The following is a 16510-nucleotide window of genomic DNA, read 5'->3' on the forward strand; positions in this document are numbered from 1 at the left end:
TATACAGTATAAATATTTTCTCATCACAAACTGTACTCCTCTGTAGACATAGATTGTTTACACTGACAAGAATGCATCTGCCATGAAATTAGTTTAACATCACAGTCAATATCCATCAGCCGCAGTTGACTTGAACTTTTTATTGTTTATGTAAATTCTGTGTCTCACCATTACTGCAAAGTCTGAGAATTTAAGCTCATCTGCTGCACATCTGAGTTAAGATTCTGCAGCCAGAGGAAGCATATGTGACTCATTCACTATCCCACTGCTGGTTAGTGAATGAGTCACTTAGCAGTAAGAGTAACACAATCTTTTATTGATTCTTGCAGGAGAAATTTTATGTCAGGAGGTCAGAGGTCAGGGTCAGCCAGAGGAGCGACTGTAAATCTCACTAACAGCCAGGTCATGCTGAGAAGATAATTGCCCTCATGGGGTCTTCTCATAGTATCAATATGTTTCCACATCTGTCACTTTTTCCATAAAGTAATGGTGGAAACAAAAGCTCCAATAGCCCTCTACAATATTGTGTGCTAAAATAATTTTGTTTATTTTGCAGAATATGGCTGATGTTTTTGATATTTTCTCTAATGTCAACACAGCCCAAGTCCAAAACCAACAACATGTTAGTCTGTCTCTTGATACTTTCTGACTCTCCCTGTTCATCACACTCAGCCCCAAATCTATCTTTTACAACTGAAGGTGGAAATCTTTTAAAAAACATGTCACAAAAGGAGATTGTTTTAAAGCTTCCTAAAACAGACAGACTGTGCAGTTTGAAGCAAAGGTTACTCTGTCAGACATGAGCAATTCATTTGTTCTGGGAATATTTTCAGCTTCAGATTAATGCACAGCTCAGGTCTCCTGATTATTTACAGGATAACAGCTGGACAGTGTTTACTGGATTAACTCAAAAAAACAAACAAATTGGCAATGATTTCTGAAAGATTTTAGAAAACAGTAGCAGCCGATAGCACAAAATTATGTTGCTATTATATTAAACAATAACTAAACCTACAATGTATGTTTGTAGCATTTTTCTTTTTCCTACATTTGGCCCTCATTATGGGATTTGTTGACCATAGAAAATATGTTTTCATGTCATGCTGAACAGAAAATAACTGAATTAGACTTTGTCCCTTTTCACTAACCCCATATGTTCATAACAAAAGTGGTATTGAAATTAGACAGTTGTCAGACAAACAGTACTGTAACACTCAACATTTCTCATTTTAAGAAAAACCGACCATCTTCTTTATTGTCAAGCATTCTTGGTTCTGGGGTTGTTTGTTTTTTGTGCTTTTTTTCTCACTGCAGTAAAATGTTGCTTGTGTTATTTGCTGAACTCTTTTGAAATGTTTTCAACTCTTTCCATTTCAGGAAATGATTTTCACAGTACCTTTTGACAAACAGAGAGCAGCCAGGAACTTGTTACTTTCAGCTATGAAGTCATGTTGGTGGTAAGAGTAAAAGAGTTCCAGGTTCAAAATGCAACGTACTGGGTTGGCACTGCATGACATGCTGGTCTATTAATAATGCTGCTGATGAAGAAGAGTTACTGTTTCTGCTTCCTCTATCATCTATTTGTTTCTTCCTGCTAATGTCTGATCACTGATGAAAAAAAAAGTTCAGTTAAAGTTTTTACTCTTTAGCTATAGTATCTTTTATTTATAGTATGTTTTAGTACTTTTCTCTGTCAAGTTTAAAATCACATTAAACTGATAAAAAATGTTGAGATGGTAGTTATACTAGTCATCTTACGTCCATTCCTCTCGTGTCAAATTGATAAAGATGTTCATTTGATCGTCCTGCAGGAGGCGGAATGCTGCACTCAGGTGATGGCTCTCTTGTACCGACCTGTCATTGTAGATCAATGCAAAGTCTGACCTGCAAGACAAACAGGGAGCCAGGGAAGAAATTAGGGCAGACAGAAGACAGAGAGAGTGTAGGTGGTAAAGTGTGCATGAGCATAAAGGTGTAGTCTAATACAATGGTTATTTGGGGTGGAGGAGGTGAGAATGAGATAGAAAGGGGAGTCCTCAGGGAGCAGTTTAAGCTCTGTGACCGCAGATCTGCAATGATGAATTTATAAGTGCTGAAGACAGAGTGGGATGTGTTAAAACTGATACCATGTGGATATTAATGACTCACTATAACAAGATAATTAACTGATTTCTCAATCAGGCATCCATTGTCCAGTCATTTGCATAATCATCTCCATTCGACTGATTACAAAGAAACAAAACATTAAATAAAAGTCTTGTGTGGCTTCAGAGGTAACATTCAGTTGTGTGCTGGCGTTGTCTTTTGTCTTAAATGTTTGTTGTTTTAGTAGCCCAAGCCAGCTTTATTACACATTGGTCATTGTGGATTCTAATTGTGAAAAAGAAATCCAATAAACACATCTGTGGATTTTTTAAAATCATTATTATTTTTTGTAATGGTCCTTGGTATACGTTCGGTATTGATTTGGACTTATATTTCAATTAAAATTATTGTAGTGTGCTTGGTGCCCTTAAATTCTGAGGTTTTAAAAATATCTTTCTGTCCACCAACGGAGCGCACATTGCTTTCCAACAGTTAACTAATTAAAATTATGGACTAAATAAAAAATAAGTACATATGATGTTTCAGAACTTTGATGGCCTCTATGCTATTTTTATGACACATTTACAGTATGTACACTGTATATGAGGTGTCAATATGGCCTTAGCCATGCTCAGAACATTTTCCTATGACAGACAGCTGTTAACTGTCAGTAAGATAATTAAACTGCCACTGCTGCTGCCTTTTCTTATGTTGTCAACTTAGTCCCACGTATTTCAAACGTGAGCATTCCAGTCAGATCCAGATTGCTGTAGTAGTTATTTATGTTGAATGTAAACAGTCCTTAGAACTGCTTTATTTAAAAAATAAGAACATATTTGTTTCATTATTATCGTCACCAGAAATGTAAACTCTTTATTGTTGCTAAATTTCAATTATGCCTTTAGCTATATTTTACATTTTGCAAGTTCTGCAAATCTGGTGCATCCTGACTAAAACATATATATTATCAGTTAATTGTAGTTAATTTAATGGGACTGAACCAACTTTCAACTGGTCTGAATTTAACACAAAAAAAGAAGCATTTTGAAATGTTTTGGTCAGAGCTTGGACGATACAAGTTGACAGAGAAAAAGTGCCTTTTGTGGCAGGAGAGGGTTGTGATGCTTTTTTCCATTGTGAAAATGTATCATAAGTCGAACAAACTGTAAACAGCATAAATTCAACCAAACCACAGTCAGTGTTCTTCATAAAAGCAAGAACAACAACAACACCTAGTCTTCTAAGCCTACAGGAGGGGAGTGTTTGACACTCAGAAGATATATTTTGGGCGGAATATGACTTTAAGATAGATGCCGTTTAGATAGATGCTGTGGACCAGCATCTTTGTACTTTATTCCCAAAATAAAGCATGATGATGATGATGGGTGCCAAGAGACTGCGTTCTTCAGCCCTCCTATGTGGAAAATCTAAAAATACTGTGTTCCCTCCATGAAGACATGTTTGCTTTAGAGTGCTCTCCAAACTCTCTTTTTAAAACTGCTCAAAGGCCTTTAAGAAACACCACCTTACTATTTCTACATTTTCTGATATCACTTGCTATTTTTCAAATTTCACAACAGGATGTGTTGTATATATAGCAATTGCTTTAAACATGTGAGACAAGGTTTAAAAAGCAGGCTGCAGAAATAAAGCTTACTTTGTGTGGATGTGAAAGTTGTTTGTGGTTCCGGTGTGTTCGTAGTCATGGATGGCTGCAGCAAATAGCGACGCCATCACTTCAAGCTCCGTCAGCCAGTGCTTTATGGAAACAAACAAACAAATAAACAGATATTATCAATGTAGCAGGGTGCATATACATAAAATGACAACAGCATGTTTTAAATAGTCTATACTGTGTAAAACATCAGACTTTGTTAGTACCGTAACATGCAAATAGACAATTTTGCTTATATAAAAAGAAGTAACATCTCCAAATGATGACTTCAACTGACACATTCTGCTCAGAGACAAGCAGCTGTGTGTTAAAACTGTAACCCTCTTACATTTAACGGAAAGGCTGCGTATATTTTTCTTATTGCCAACAAACTGTAGACCTACACTAACAATATTTTTGCCCTATTTTTACAAATGATTGCAGTAACTTGTCTTGTCTTCAAAGCATTTCACTGCATGTTATACGGTGTATAACTGTGTTTGTGACCAATAAATATTTGTGGTTTTTTGAGGCCTAGCTGTGGTACAACTGGACTTTGAGCTAAATGTCAACATGCTGACATACGACGACAAATGCTAATTTGGGTTGTTACAAACGGTTATTTTCCTTGTTGATTACTCTCACAATTATTTTCTCAATTATCAATTAGCTCTTTTGTCTAAAAAAAAATGTCACATTGTGTTTCATAAAGAAAAAGATGACCTCCTCAAATTTCTTGTTTTGTTCACAACGTAAAGATATTCTGAAGTAAAGAAACAAAAAAGGTTTTGTTTGTTTGTCTCATCATGGTTTTTGAGCCATTAGCGCTGACAAGCACCACAAGCCACATGTTGCCTAAACCATGTCTGTTGCTACAACTGCTTACTTATCCGCATTATTTTTATTCATTTGACAAAGGGTTAAATGGAACAGATATTCATTTATATGTACGTCCAGCTCTTCAGCATTAATGTTTGCTGGTATTTTACCATCTTAGTTTGATGTCTTAGCATGTTAGCTTTTGCTTTCTCGCTTAAAACACAAAGTACAGCTGAGGCCGATGGGATTGTGTATGTTTTTGCAAGTATTTAGTCTCAACCAAAAAACTAACTGAAATTCCAACCCTATTGTGGTTCATATGAACTCATGCCACCAGCATGGCCTAAAATACATAAACGAGCCCAAACATAATACTGTGTGGTGTGTGTGTAACTGACTAAATGTGCTGTAATACACTGGTGTAAATGGACTCCTGTAGCTGTTGAGCAATGGCTTACTACAATGACAGAGCCCAGATGTTTTGTTAAATATTTTCCCTTTTTGCACATAGATCATACTTTTGTGATTTGTTTTTTTTTTTTAGATTTGTGTTTAGCCAGACCAAATGGGGCATTTGTCTTGCATTTTCCATGGAATTTGCTGACAGTGAGAAAGATAAGCTATAACACCAGCCCTACAATTAAAATAAATAAATAAATAAAAAATAGGATGAAGCAGTCGATCCATAGGTAGAGTATTCAAGTGAGTTCAGTGTACCACGAGTCCAGAGCGCAGCAGCAGGCAATGCAGTGTCTGAGTCACATCAGCAGCATGAACGTGGTTGTGGTAGGGGTTGTTGTATTTGCAGTATCCTCTCTCCAGTGCAGAGAGAAATTCTGTCAGGCACGAGATGGGGATCTGCAAAAAGCATTACATAATCACTAAAAGCGAGGTTAAGTTGAAATGCCAAAGGTTCATAAAGTTTGTGTCAACAACAAAAGCTAAAAAAACTGGAATGCTGTAGTAAGTTTGAGACTGACTGCAGTATGATGCATGTGATTTGTACACGTGATTTTGCAACCAATTATGCCTTCAAACACCACAAAGGGGTAACAAAACCCATATGCTCGATTATATCTGCAAATTACAATACACATTCCCCACAAAAGTTCACTCGACAAGGCCAGTAATGATTGTGTTACGGTGAGAGGTTTCATTTGAAGTTCACACAGTCTTGCAGGACTACGATAACATATTGCATGGAAAGTGAAATATATGTACTATACAATGAAACAGAAAGTTAAAAAACCTTAAAACGGCTGTTGAGCTCATATCTGGTGATCAGCTCAAAGAACAGAGTCTGTAGTACGTGATCAGAGCTGGCCAAGTTCAAAGCAAACACGTCAAAGCTCCAGCGATCAATATCCTGAAGAGAATGAAAGCAAAGTGACAGCATTACTAATGCATGCTTGGGCTGTGCAAATTATCCTTTTTGTGATGTCTGATTTATTAAACAAACACGCAACGTATTTTGTGATTGATGATTAGTGGAGACTTACCCGAAGGCAGTTTACGACCGCTGCAGGTTGATCTGGCATGGCTGCTGTGTAGGCCCTCTTGAACATCCTACAATGTTTATGCTGAGTTCAGTTAGAGTTCAGATGTTGATACTGTGCAGCAAACTCGACTCAGGAGCTGTTTATATAAATCCTCTAAAGTCTCTGACTGCTTTGGAAGGATGTTTTAAAGAGAAAAGGAGGCTAATATTTCACAGGCCAGTGTAGCTGTCTGTGTTTTCTGTGGGTGTAACAGTAACAACACTGTATGAGCTTATATTAGAGTTATAGTACAAACAAGGAAATCAGTCATTTACAATGGGAGTTTTATTGTATGAGATTATTTTCTCATTTTATGTTCATTTGTGTCTGAAATACAACATATACCTCAACTGCTGCAACAGCTGCATTGTTACTGCAACATCCAGGTGGACTCGTGCAGGCTTTCACAAACAAAAATCACAACCTTAAATTGCTGAAATAGAAATAAAATGTACATTTCTGCTGGTATACCTCTCCACAAATATTCCAGCTTGCACTGCATGCACAATGCTGCGAAACTTGGGCTTCTCATCTGAGCGTCGCACAGGGCGTCGAATCCTCTGGGTGAAGGTGGACGCCAGCCAATCAGTGACCTCTGACGGCACGCCGTCTGATTGCAGCTGCTGAAGGTCATCCTCAGACTCCAGACACTGCCTGTGAGAGACAGTGATTGTTGGACAGTATAAAGAAACGGAGCCACAAATGAGGACAGGGTGAAAGCAGCAGAGTTTATAAGACTTGGTCTGAGGAATATGTTTCATAATGCTCTGGTATCACTGGAGTTAAGTGTTGAAAGGCTGAGAAATAGGAATAATATCAAAAATTGATCATTGAAAAGCACAGGTAATATATGTACAGCTTAACTAAAGTGAACAAAAGGAAACATCTTGAAAGCACTAGTTTTTGATATATTTTTAAATACTCTTATTTCTCAAGGTGGAGAGTTAAATTAAAGAATCACTCTCATGTCTGTCTGTTTGAAATATAACTATTGCCAGCAGCTGTTTAGCTTCGCTTAGCAAGAAAGACTGAAAATAGCTAGCCTGCTTCTGTCCAAACACAACCAGTAGAGGCTCCAGGACATTTCTGTTCCCAGCTAAAAATCAGCACAGAAAAAACACACAAAGTGCCATAAAACATGATATAACACAGCTAACCACTAGATCCTCCTCTCCACCATTACAGGATTGGTTGCCTCAGGCTCTGCACTCGTACCAGGTGGCGTGAAGAAGATCTGTGTCTGAGCCTCACAAGCTGACAACACAAGTCCCACATGCTCTGTCCAGGCCAGGGTCCTCTCCTTTTTCTGCCACTACACAAGGATGCATGCCACTGTCATACACTCACATAGTCGCTATGCTTATGACACCAAACTGTTCCTTTCATTTCACCGACCTGACACTCAGGTGCAGGTAGGCATTGCTGCTTGCAGCCCTGGTGCTCATCCAAGTGCTTGTCATCTCCTGCCTGGACTATTGCAACTGCCTCCTCGCCTGAGCTCTTGTGTCTGCTATCAGCTGTCTGCAGCTAATCCAGAAAGCTGCTGTCCACCTGGTATTCAACCTTTCATAAATTTTCCCACACAACTTCTTCGTTCAGAGTGGCTACCTGTTGCTGCTTGTGACAAGTTCAGAACTCTATTGCTGGCCGGAAGGACAAAGAAGGAAACAGTTTTAAAGTCATGCAAACCCCCTACCTATAGACATTTAGCCATCCCATCGTTCTTGTGGTTGCTCATCTTAGTCACAGTGGTGAAACAAGAACTCAACTGAAGTCAGGACAGCAGAGACACCGGCCATACTCCAATAAAGGCAAAGAAACATCTTCTTACAAGAAATAGCTCCAATTGCAGATGATATTCAGCTGTTGCTCCCATGTGATTTGAACGCACGTACTGTACGTCAAAAGAGTTCTGTAGCATATTGTATGCATTACCCATAAGACGTACACAGTGTTAGGTTTATACCTGTTTCCTGCCTTTGTGCTAAACTAAGCTAACTGTATGTTGTAACTTCCTCCCACCCCGTTGAGGCAGACAGCTGTCCACCCTGACTCTGCTTCTGCTGGAGGTTTCTTCCTCATTTTCTTCCCCACTGTCACAGAGCACTTGCTCAAGAGGAACTTGTTGGGTTTCTCTTTACACTACTGCAAGGTCTTGACATGGCTATGCAACGTACCCTGAGATGACATGTGCAGAATCAGAGTCAGATTTATTGTCATTATACAATGTATCATAAAATTGCGCTAAACTTCTTTCCGTACATACAAATGCTGACGTGGATATCTATATTTTTTAAAAATCTGAAGTGAATTGAGTTGAATATTTCCTGTATAGACTTGAGAGTGTTATCAATCCTCTCATCGAAGCCTTTGTCAAAAAAAAGTTTTCTTAAAATGTCACCCTAGATCTTTGAGGAAGTTGCAAGCTCTTCTGTGGTCACAGTGCAGTGTGTGAAATCCCTCAACATGTTATATTAGTCATTAGGGTTCATTGCACCATTTGTGTCCTGGGGCATTGTCTTTGCATAACAATTGTGTTGCATGCTTCAAATTTCTCAGATCTATTTAGCACCTGTTGTGTAACACTAATATTCAGGGGTATGGTAGTAGAAGGCCAATAGAAACTGTGAGCAATTATGTTTATTTTTCAGGGAACACATTTCTTATACTACATTTGAAAACAAAATAATATCTTTTTTGCCTTGCTCTGACTGCTGAGACCAAATATAGTCATTGACCTATGCATGCTGATAACTGTTTAAAGAATGAAGCAAAAACATGAACACGTGCGTATTCTCTCAAAATCCTGTTGTTGTTATTTTACCTTGTTCCATCGAGGTATACTGCCTCCAGTAATGACGCAGTGAAATCGAGATTTTTTTTGATTTCTTCAAAATCAACATCTTTTTCCTCCAGCTGCTTCAGCATGCTCCGCAGCCTGAAAAGAAAAGCAATCATTTCTTAGGATGTGATGCAGAACAAAATAAAAAAGGTCGATTCTCTTTTTGAATGTGCTGGAAAGCTGTGTCACCTCACAGCAACCAACAGCAAATCACTGAGAGGAAAAATGGTTGGAGGCATTAAATCCCAACAGGAACAGCAATAAAAGTTGGAGATACAGATGAAAGGCCATTTAGAACAAAAATGTGAGCTTTGTGTGGCTGATTCTCTGTGTTCTGTCTCTCAGTAAAGCACTTTGAGCTGGTTTGTATGATATTGTGCTTTACAAATAAACTTGAACGAGCTCTTTGAGCAAGGCATTATAAATTGATGGCACTTGTCATTGTCTTGACTGAATGAGACAAAGTCTGAGAAGTGCTTCAGCAAGAGGTTAGGAAATCTTCAAGAGCAGAAGGAGTTCAATTAGAAATGCCAAGCTGTCCAGAGAAAGCCACTGGCAAAAGGGCATCATTAATGCCAAATGTTCCATGAGAGTAAAACTTCACATAGTTAGGGTCTTATGTAACCCACATTTTGTCAAAACACACTCTATAAAAATTATGTTTTTGAGTTTTGAATTGCTGGCGACATTCTGATGTTTTCTCAGAACATGTTGCTCATCCTTGAAACTTTTAATCAAATTACGATAGAACACTGCTGGAAACACGTTCGTCTCCTGCAGTGTAATAAGAAGCAAATGCTCGAGGCATGTGTCACCTACAGTGTAACCCACCTGCTGTGTGTTAATGTAATCTCATCTCAAGAATGAATCCAAAAGCTTTCATTGCCTAATACGGCAGTGATAAAAAAAAAAGAAAACAGAAAATCTTACCCAGCTTGTAATGGAATCTTTCTACTTTGATTTGATTTTGTCTTCTCTCTGTCTGTTTAAAAAGAGATTTATTTGATATAACATATTTGTTCCAGGGTTAGTTCCTGTAAAACAATTTGGTGTGCTGCCCATATGGTGACTAGAATGAGTGTGTTCGAACTGCGTGAGGTCACGCCATGGAGCCAACTCATGGGGATGAGACGCTCACAGCTTTTCAAGTGTTTATCACACTGGCAAGGGCTTTCAAAAGCTGTTGAGTCACAAAAATAGCATGCATCTGAATGCCACCGCTCACTTTCAATCTCAAGTAATCTTTCATGATAACGCGGTCTTTTTTGTTTCAACTGTTTGCTGTAGAAGAGCCTGTGACAGGACGTTTACAGGAAATTACTCGTCAAGTGCACTCGTGAAACTTTGTTTATAGAGAAAGATGACAAATCCTCCTTTGGCTGAGGCTTTGTTGAATCTACACACTGCATAGTGTTATCCTCACTAACTATACATCTGTACATCAGTGTAGACGGCTAAGTGGCATCAGCTTTGTCATCACAAATCTAAAAAGAAAATTCTAAGCAAAGGTCGAAACAAAAACTTAAAATCACATCAGATCAGATTCCACATTACCATAAAAATGTAATAACCTGTAAGCTGTTAAATGTGATGTGAAATCTCACCAAGGCTTCAAGCAATAAGCTCTGAAGTCCATAGACACGAATATATTAATCTGGTAATCAAAACAAAACCACATGACCCATCACCTCTGCATCACATTTCCCTCCCACAGCAAAAGCATGGCTAAGACAATGTTTTACACACACACACACACACAAAGAGTGACAAGTGTTTTCTCACATGCTGCTAAGTATAGTCATATTGGTGAAATGTTAATGGTTTACTGCAGTTTTTTCTTAATTGTATACTTGCTGAGGCTCTCATTTTTTGCTTTCGCAGTGATCAAGATCTGCAACTATAAAAGGTGTCAAACCATTGCCGTCTAGCCCGCCGTGTATTTTTGAGTCATATTTTTCCACTTCTGCTAAACAAGAAATCTACTTCCACAGAGAAGTACAACATTGCTGCACCAAACAGTTAATTAATAATGTTGATACAAAAGATGGGTAAAGTCCTCCAGAGAGGCTGAATGTGTAGTTAACTCAATCTAATGTAATGTGAACCCCCTGTCTTACCTAGAGATGGGAATCTGCAGCCTTTTCTTACGGATTCGAACCAGTTCAGCCATTCCAAACTCAAGTTGTGCTCTAATGGACCCCAGAGTTCAATAAAAAAAAATGAAGAAGGTGAAAAACATAAGTTTGTGCAAGGAAGTAGTAAGTATAAAAGTTCTCCAAATCACCAACGCAAACTTTGTGTGTCCTGAGACAGACTTCTGTTTCAACAGCTCCCCCACCCACTTCTAGGGGGACCTACTCCACTTCACTCTGATTGGTTGGGCAGGCCCAAATTGTGTCAGTGTGTGCACGTGTGTGTGCGTGTGTGTGAGAGAGAGAGCTGCTGTGAGTGCCTTTGTCAGTCAGTGGGTGTTTGTGTATATGTGTACACTCGTTGTGTGAAGTGTGAGAGAGTTGACCTCACTCACTGATGAAGTGTTGACTGCAAAGCTTTCAAGCCGTGTGTACTCAAATCCCAAATGAGAATTTTCCACCGCAGCCGCAAATCAGGGACCTACACAGAGAGTCTTTCACTGAATCCCACCAGAGGCACCCGAACCAAAATACACAAACAAAACTTGTCCTCGAAAGCCATCCACAACAGCGCAATAGGTTAACTGTTGTTATTGATCCAGAAAATGACCACAAGAGTCACCCTGGAAAGTAATATTGATTCTCTAAATAACCAAGTTCACGCACAAAATTTCATGACCTTCAATTAATGCAGAGGTTCAAAAATATTTAAAATCAAATTGACAGTCAACTTCAACAACAGAGGCTGTATCTCTTGACTGAAATGCCACATGAATAACTGTCAGCTGAGTGTTTAGTGAGACCAAGTCTGGCTAAAAGAAGGCAACTTTCTGTCCATTGAGACACCATAAAAGGGCAGCACACAAAACCAAAAGGTCAGAGGAACCAGTAAAAATCAGTCCTAAACACTTTTACAGTTCTAGGTCCTAAATCCATTAGTAGTCCTTATTTATAGAGTATTGTGAGAGCAGCACGACAACGTGGCTTGGGAAAACCCCTGCCTCCTGTCCGTCTCCCTGCTTGGTTGTCCTGCTTCGGCTGCTGGGTCAGACTGACTCTCATGCTCCCATGCTCTTTGACATGGCACGACATATTGCAAAAATGAAGAGATGTAACATTGCGACATATGATTCTCTGTCTCCTGTGTCTCTGTTAGCTACTGAAAAAAAAGGATTAACATGTAAAAAAAATAAATAAAATAAATACCAGAGAACAGACTTGCAGTCACATTGATGCTGTGATGTCGATTGAAGATGTAAATTACAGACTGCAGAGGAGTAATTCATCCAGCATCACTCATAATCATTTAAAAACTCTTAAGTAATTTCCCTTTGTGTGCTTGCCAGCCTCTCGCGTTACACTCTAATCTAGTGCTTTATGTTTTTCCTCCATTCATCTGTCATTATCACAGTTTCCCTCTGTTGATGACGAAAATACACCCTCTGATCTGTTTGTGTCCATCCACTGACCTGAGCCAATTATTACTCACTGACTCCACACTTCAGAGGGAGAAATCTGACTTTGTGGCACCATAAATCACATCTAAATGTTATGTGTCTCTGCATGGGAACTAGATGTTTGAGACGCTGAGGGGGCTGAGGGGCACGGAGAGTCATTACTTCTGTTTTACGACGGTAGAATCAATTAAAGGCTTCTGGCTGAACACAGTGGAGAAAAGGTCTAAGGTTCCCTTGGATGATCCTCAGACCTAGTGAACAAAGTGGGTTTGATTAAAGGGCCAGTTCAACCAAATGACAGAAAGCCTATATTCTCAGTTTCTTGCTATGACATTTATCAGTACAGATAGCTTTGGGTTTATTTTGCCCAAATGTCATGCAGTATCTTTTCACAGAAATCTCAAATAAATAATATCCAATGACAGCTTTCATGGGATCAAAAAATATGTTATCTTTTAAAAGTATGTGTTTCAACTGAATTTTAGCCATCTTTGCTTTATGTCTATTGGGAGGCCAATGGGTTCACCACATTGGGTCAGACAGAGGTATCTTGAACAATTATTGGAAATATCATCACACAAACTTTTATGAGCCCCACTTTTTTTTTTTCTAATCTGTCCAATACTTGGGTTTACAACCAAATTCCTGCCAAACTAATAGCATCATCCAGCTCATTTCTACTTTGTGTTTAATCTTAGTTAGTAATACAGTAAACCTAGGGCCTATAAAACCAAAAATGTGTTTGGATTGATGGCAACATAAGCTAATGAGAAAATGTTCTTTAGAATTTGTGTTTACTAACTCTATTTATTTTAATTAATGCGATGCACTAGATTCTAAGTTTACGCCTTCTTGCACTGTCTCCGTTTAAAAGTATATACGTAACACTTAAGGAAACAATGAGCCCATTAATGTATGTAGACCTGTGTGAGAAAATCTTTCTTTTTTTTTGTTTTTTTCTTCTTTTCATTGGGCAGAACAAACCCTTTAAGATCACATAAGATGAATGTGAAAAGATATTATTTTAAATTCTGTACATTAGTGGGCTCATGTTAAATGTCTGTATGCAATAAAAACAACACAACAACAACATTACTTCATTACACAAAACATTGCATAAACAAAACAAATCACCTCCAACTTTGTGGTCCAACAACCACACAGTGCCACTGTCCAAGTCTCTCTACTCCAAAAAAAAAGGCTGTTTTATGTTATAAGTAACTTCCTGCAAAAAGTGTGTTGTAAGAAAAACATTAATAGTTTATAGAAATTATTAAACTTACCGTTCCAGTGTGGTGGTCTGTATCACAAGACTGAGATTTCTATCAGCTGCTCTGTGTATCTTACACGTCGGTGTCATGATCCCTGGCTTGTAACGCGACTGAAGACTACGTGCATGTGTGTGTTTGTCAGTGCTTGTGTGATTGTTTGAGTGAGTGCATAGCTGCAATAGTTTACTCTGTGTTTAAATTTACAGATGTATGTAGATCTTTCCCCTCTCTGTGTGTATACTGTAGTTTGCAGTGTGTACAAGAAGTACAGTGCGCGCGCGTGTGTGTGTGTGTGTGTGTGTGTGTGTAATCCTCAGTGTTCCACCAGTCAGCAGCAGAGACTCTGCGTCACCAACACAATCAGCAGAGAGTCTTTATATCAGGACCAGAGTTTCCACCATTAACCGTCCTCAGGGTCTCGGGACAGGATCCACTGTGGAGCTGCACAGGGACACTTTATTTGCATGCAAAGACTTATCAGGCAAAAATTACATTTTACCAAGATTATTACTGAATATCATTCTGATTAATCAGTAATATCATTTAAATATTACTTGGCTTGACAAAATAAAAGCATGTAATAGTTTACTTTACTTTAGTGCAAATTAACTCAATACTTTAATTCAGATTTTGAGGTTTACGTATCACCACCTATTCAGCTGCATTTCAGAGGAAAACTGCACTTTTTCTCAACATTAAACCAGTGGTTCAACCATAAGGGATGAGAGCACCAAGCAGGAAAGGAAGAATCTCCATTAAATCTTTAACAGTATAAGAAATGAAAAACACATTAAAGATCTCACAAAAAGAGGCAGCTGGCAGTGCTGCTAGGTGCCTAATGGAAAGTATGATGAAATAAGAATGAGAAAAGAAAACCTCTTGAGTGATACATGGCTATTCCCTGGATGTGCAAAATATGAAAATGTGATAGGAAAGATGAGAGTGTGTGTGTGTGTGTGTGTGTGTGTCTAAATTGCACATTATATAATTATATCTCTCTAGAGCTTCTTATATATTGTGCTCAGTGACTTTTACATGCACACAACAAACACTGACTCACTCTTGCTGTTTATTCTTGTTTATGATTTTGCATTGTTTTTCAGTAATGTGCTGTTTTCAGGATCTGCCATTTGTTTATTCATGAATGTGTAAATGTTGCCTGTTGTGGGAATTAAACCTTTTGTGCTCTTGTGAGAAGGCTGGGTCCCTTGGCCTCAGATGGTGAAACCCTAAATACACTTTGCACGCACGCACGCACGCACGCACACACACACACACACACACACAAACGTACACACACACACACACACAAACACACACACACGTGCACAAACTGTAGACAAATGAAAGTAAGCATCCATATCTCCAGTGTGGCAACGTAACGGAAATACACTGCTCAAAAAAATAAAGGGAACACCTAAACAACACAATGTGACTCCAAGTCAATCACACTTGTGTGAAATCAACCTGTCCAGTTAGGAAGCAACACTGATGGTGAATCAGTTTCACCTGCTGTTGTGCAGACGGAACAGACAACAAGTGGAAATGAGAGGCAGTTACCAAGACAACCCCTATAAAGGAGTGGTTTGACAGATCATGTCTCTGTTCTCATCCTTTCTGGCCATATTTTGGCCACTTTCTCATTTTGTCAGTGCTCTCAGCCCTAGAGGTAGCATTAGGCGTGTCTACAACCCACACAAGTAGCTCAGGTAGTGCAGCTCATCCAGGACGGCACATCAATGTGAGCTGTGGCCAGAAGGTTTGCTGTGTCTCTCAGTGTCCAGAGCATGAAGGATAAACCAGGAGACAGGCCAGTACATCAGGAGACGTGGAGGGGGCTGTAGGAGGCAACAACCAGGCAGCAGGCCCCTTTACCTCCTCCTTTGTGCAGGAGGACCAGGATGAGCACTGCCAGAGCTGCAAAATGGCCTCCAGCAGGCCACCAATATGCATGTTTCTGCTCAAACTGTCAGAAACAGACTCCATGAGGGTGGTCTGAGGGCCCCACGTCCACCAGTGGGGCTTGTGCTTACAGCCCAGCACCGTGCAGGGTGACTGGCATTTGCCAGAGAACACCAAGATTGGCAGATTGGCCATTGGTGCCCTGAGCTCTTCATGGATGAGAGCAGGTTCACACTGAGCACATGTGACAGAGTCTGGAGACGCCGTGGAGAACATTCTGCTGCCTGCAGCATCCTCCAGTATGACCAGTTTGGTGGTGGGTCAGTAATGGTGTGGGGAGGCATTTCTTTGGAGGGCCGCACAGCCCTCCATGGGCTAGCCAGAGGTACCCTGACTGCCATTAGGTACCAGGATGAGATCCTCAGACCCATTGTGAGACCATATACTGGTACAGTGGGCCCTGGGTTCCTTCTGATGCATGACAGTGCTAGGCCTCATGTGGCTGAAGTGTGTCAGCAGTTCCTGTTGATGAAAACATTGATGCTATGGACCGGCCTGTCCGTTCCCCAGACCTGAATCCAATTGAGCACATCTGGGACATCATGTCTTGTCCCATCCACCAACGCCACGTCTCACCACAGACTGTCCAGGAGTTGACTGATGCTTTAATCCAGGTCTGGGAGGAGATCCCTCAGGAGAACATCCGCTGACTCATCAGGAGCATGCCTAGGCATTGTGGGAAGGTCATACAGGCAGGTGGACGCCACATACACTGAGCCTCATTTTGACTTGTCTTGAGGAATTTCCACT

At 39.7% G+C, this 16510-nt stretch overlaps 1 protein-coding gene across 2 annotated transcripts in view; it reads right to left on the reverse strand.

The window, feature by feature from the left end:
• The window catches only part of LOC103357511 (calcium/calmodulin-dependent 3',5'-cyclic nucleotide phosphodiesterase 1B), a 19615-nt gene extending 5393 nt beyond the window's left edge, over positions 1-14222 (reverse strand). The window contains exons 1-9 of one of the 2 annotated variants that reach the window (XM_008282097.1): positions 13811-14222; positions 11056-11127; positions 8921-9034; positions 6568-6750; positions 6058-6124; positions 5808-5924; positions 5276-5416; positions 3743-3843; positions 1759-1884 (exon numbers count right to left, since the gene is read on the reverse strand). In XM_008282097.1, the coding sequence (XP_008280319.1) occupies positions 1759-1884; positions 3743-3843; positions 5276-5416; positions 5808-5924; positions 6058-6124; positions 6568-6750; positions 8921-9034; positions 11056-11127; positions 13811-13887 (998 nt within the window). In that variant the 5' untranslated portion in view covers positions 13888-14222. Of the gene's footprint in view, positions 1-1758; positions 1885-3742; positions 3844-5275; positions 5417-5807; positions 5925-6057; positions 6125-6567; positions 6751-8920; positions 9035-11055; positions 11128-13661; positions 13752-13810 lie in introns of those variants that run through there. The other variant, XM_008282098.1, reaches the window with a different exon arrangement.
• Positions 14223-16510: the final 2288 nt, after the last annotated feature.

Source organism: Stegastes partitus, unplaced genomic scaffold (assembly GCF_000690725.1).
Source record: "Stegastes partitus isolate 25-593 unplaced genomic scaffold, Stegastes_partitus-1.0.2 Scaffold257, whole genome shotgun sequence".
Classification (NCBI taxonomy): domain Eukaryota; kingdom Metazoa; phylum Chordata; class Actinopteri; family Pomacentridae; genus Stegastes; species Stegastes partitus.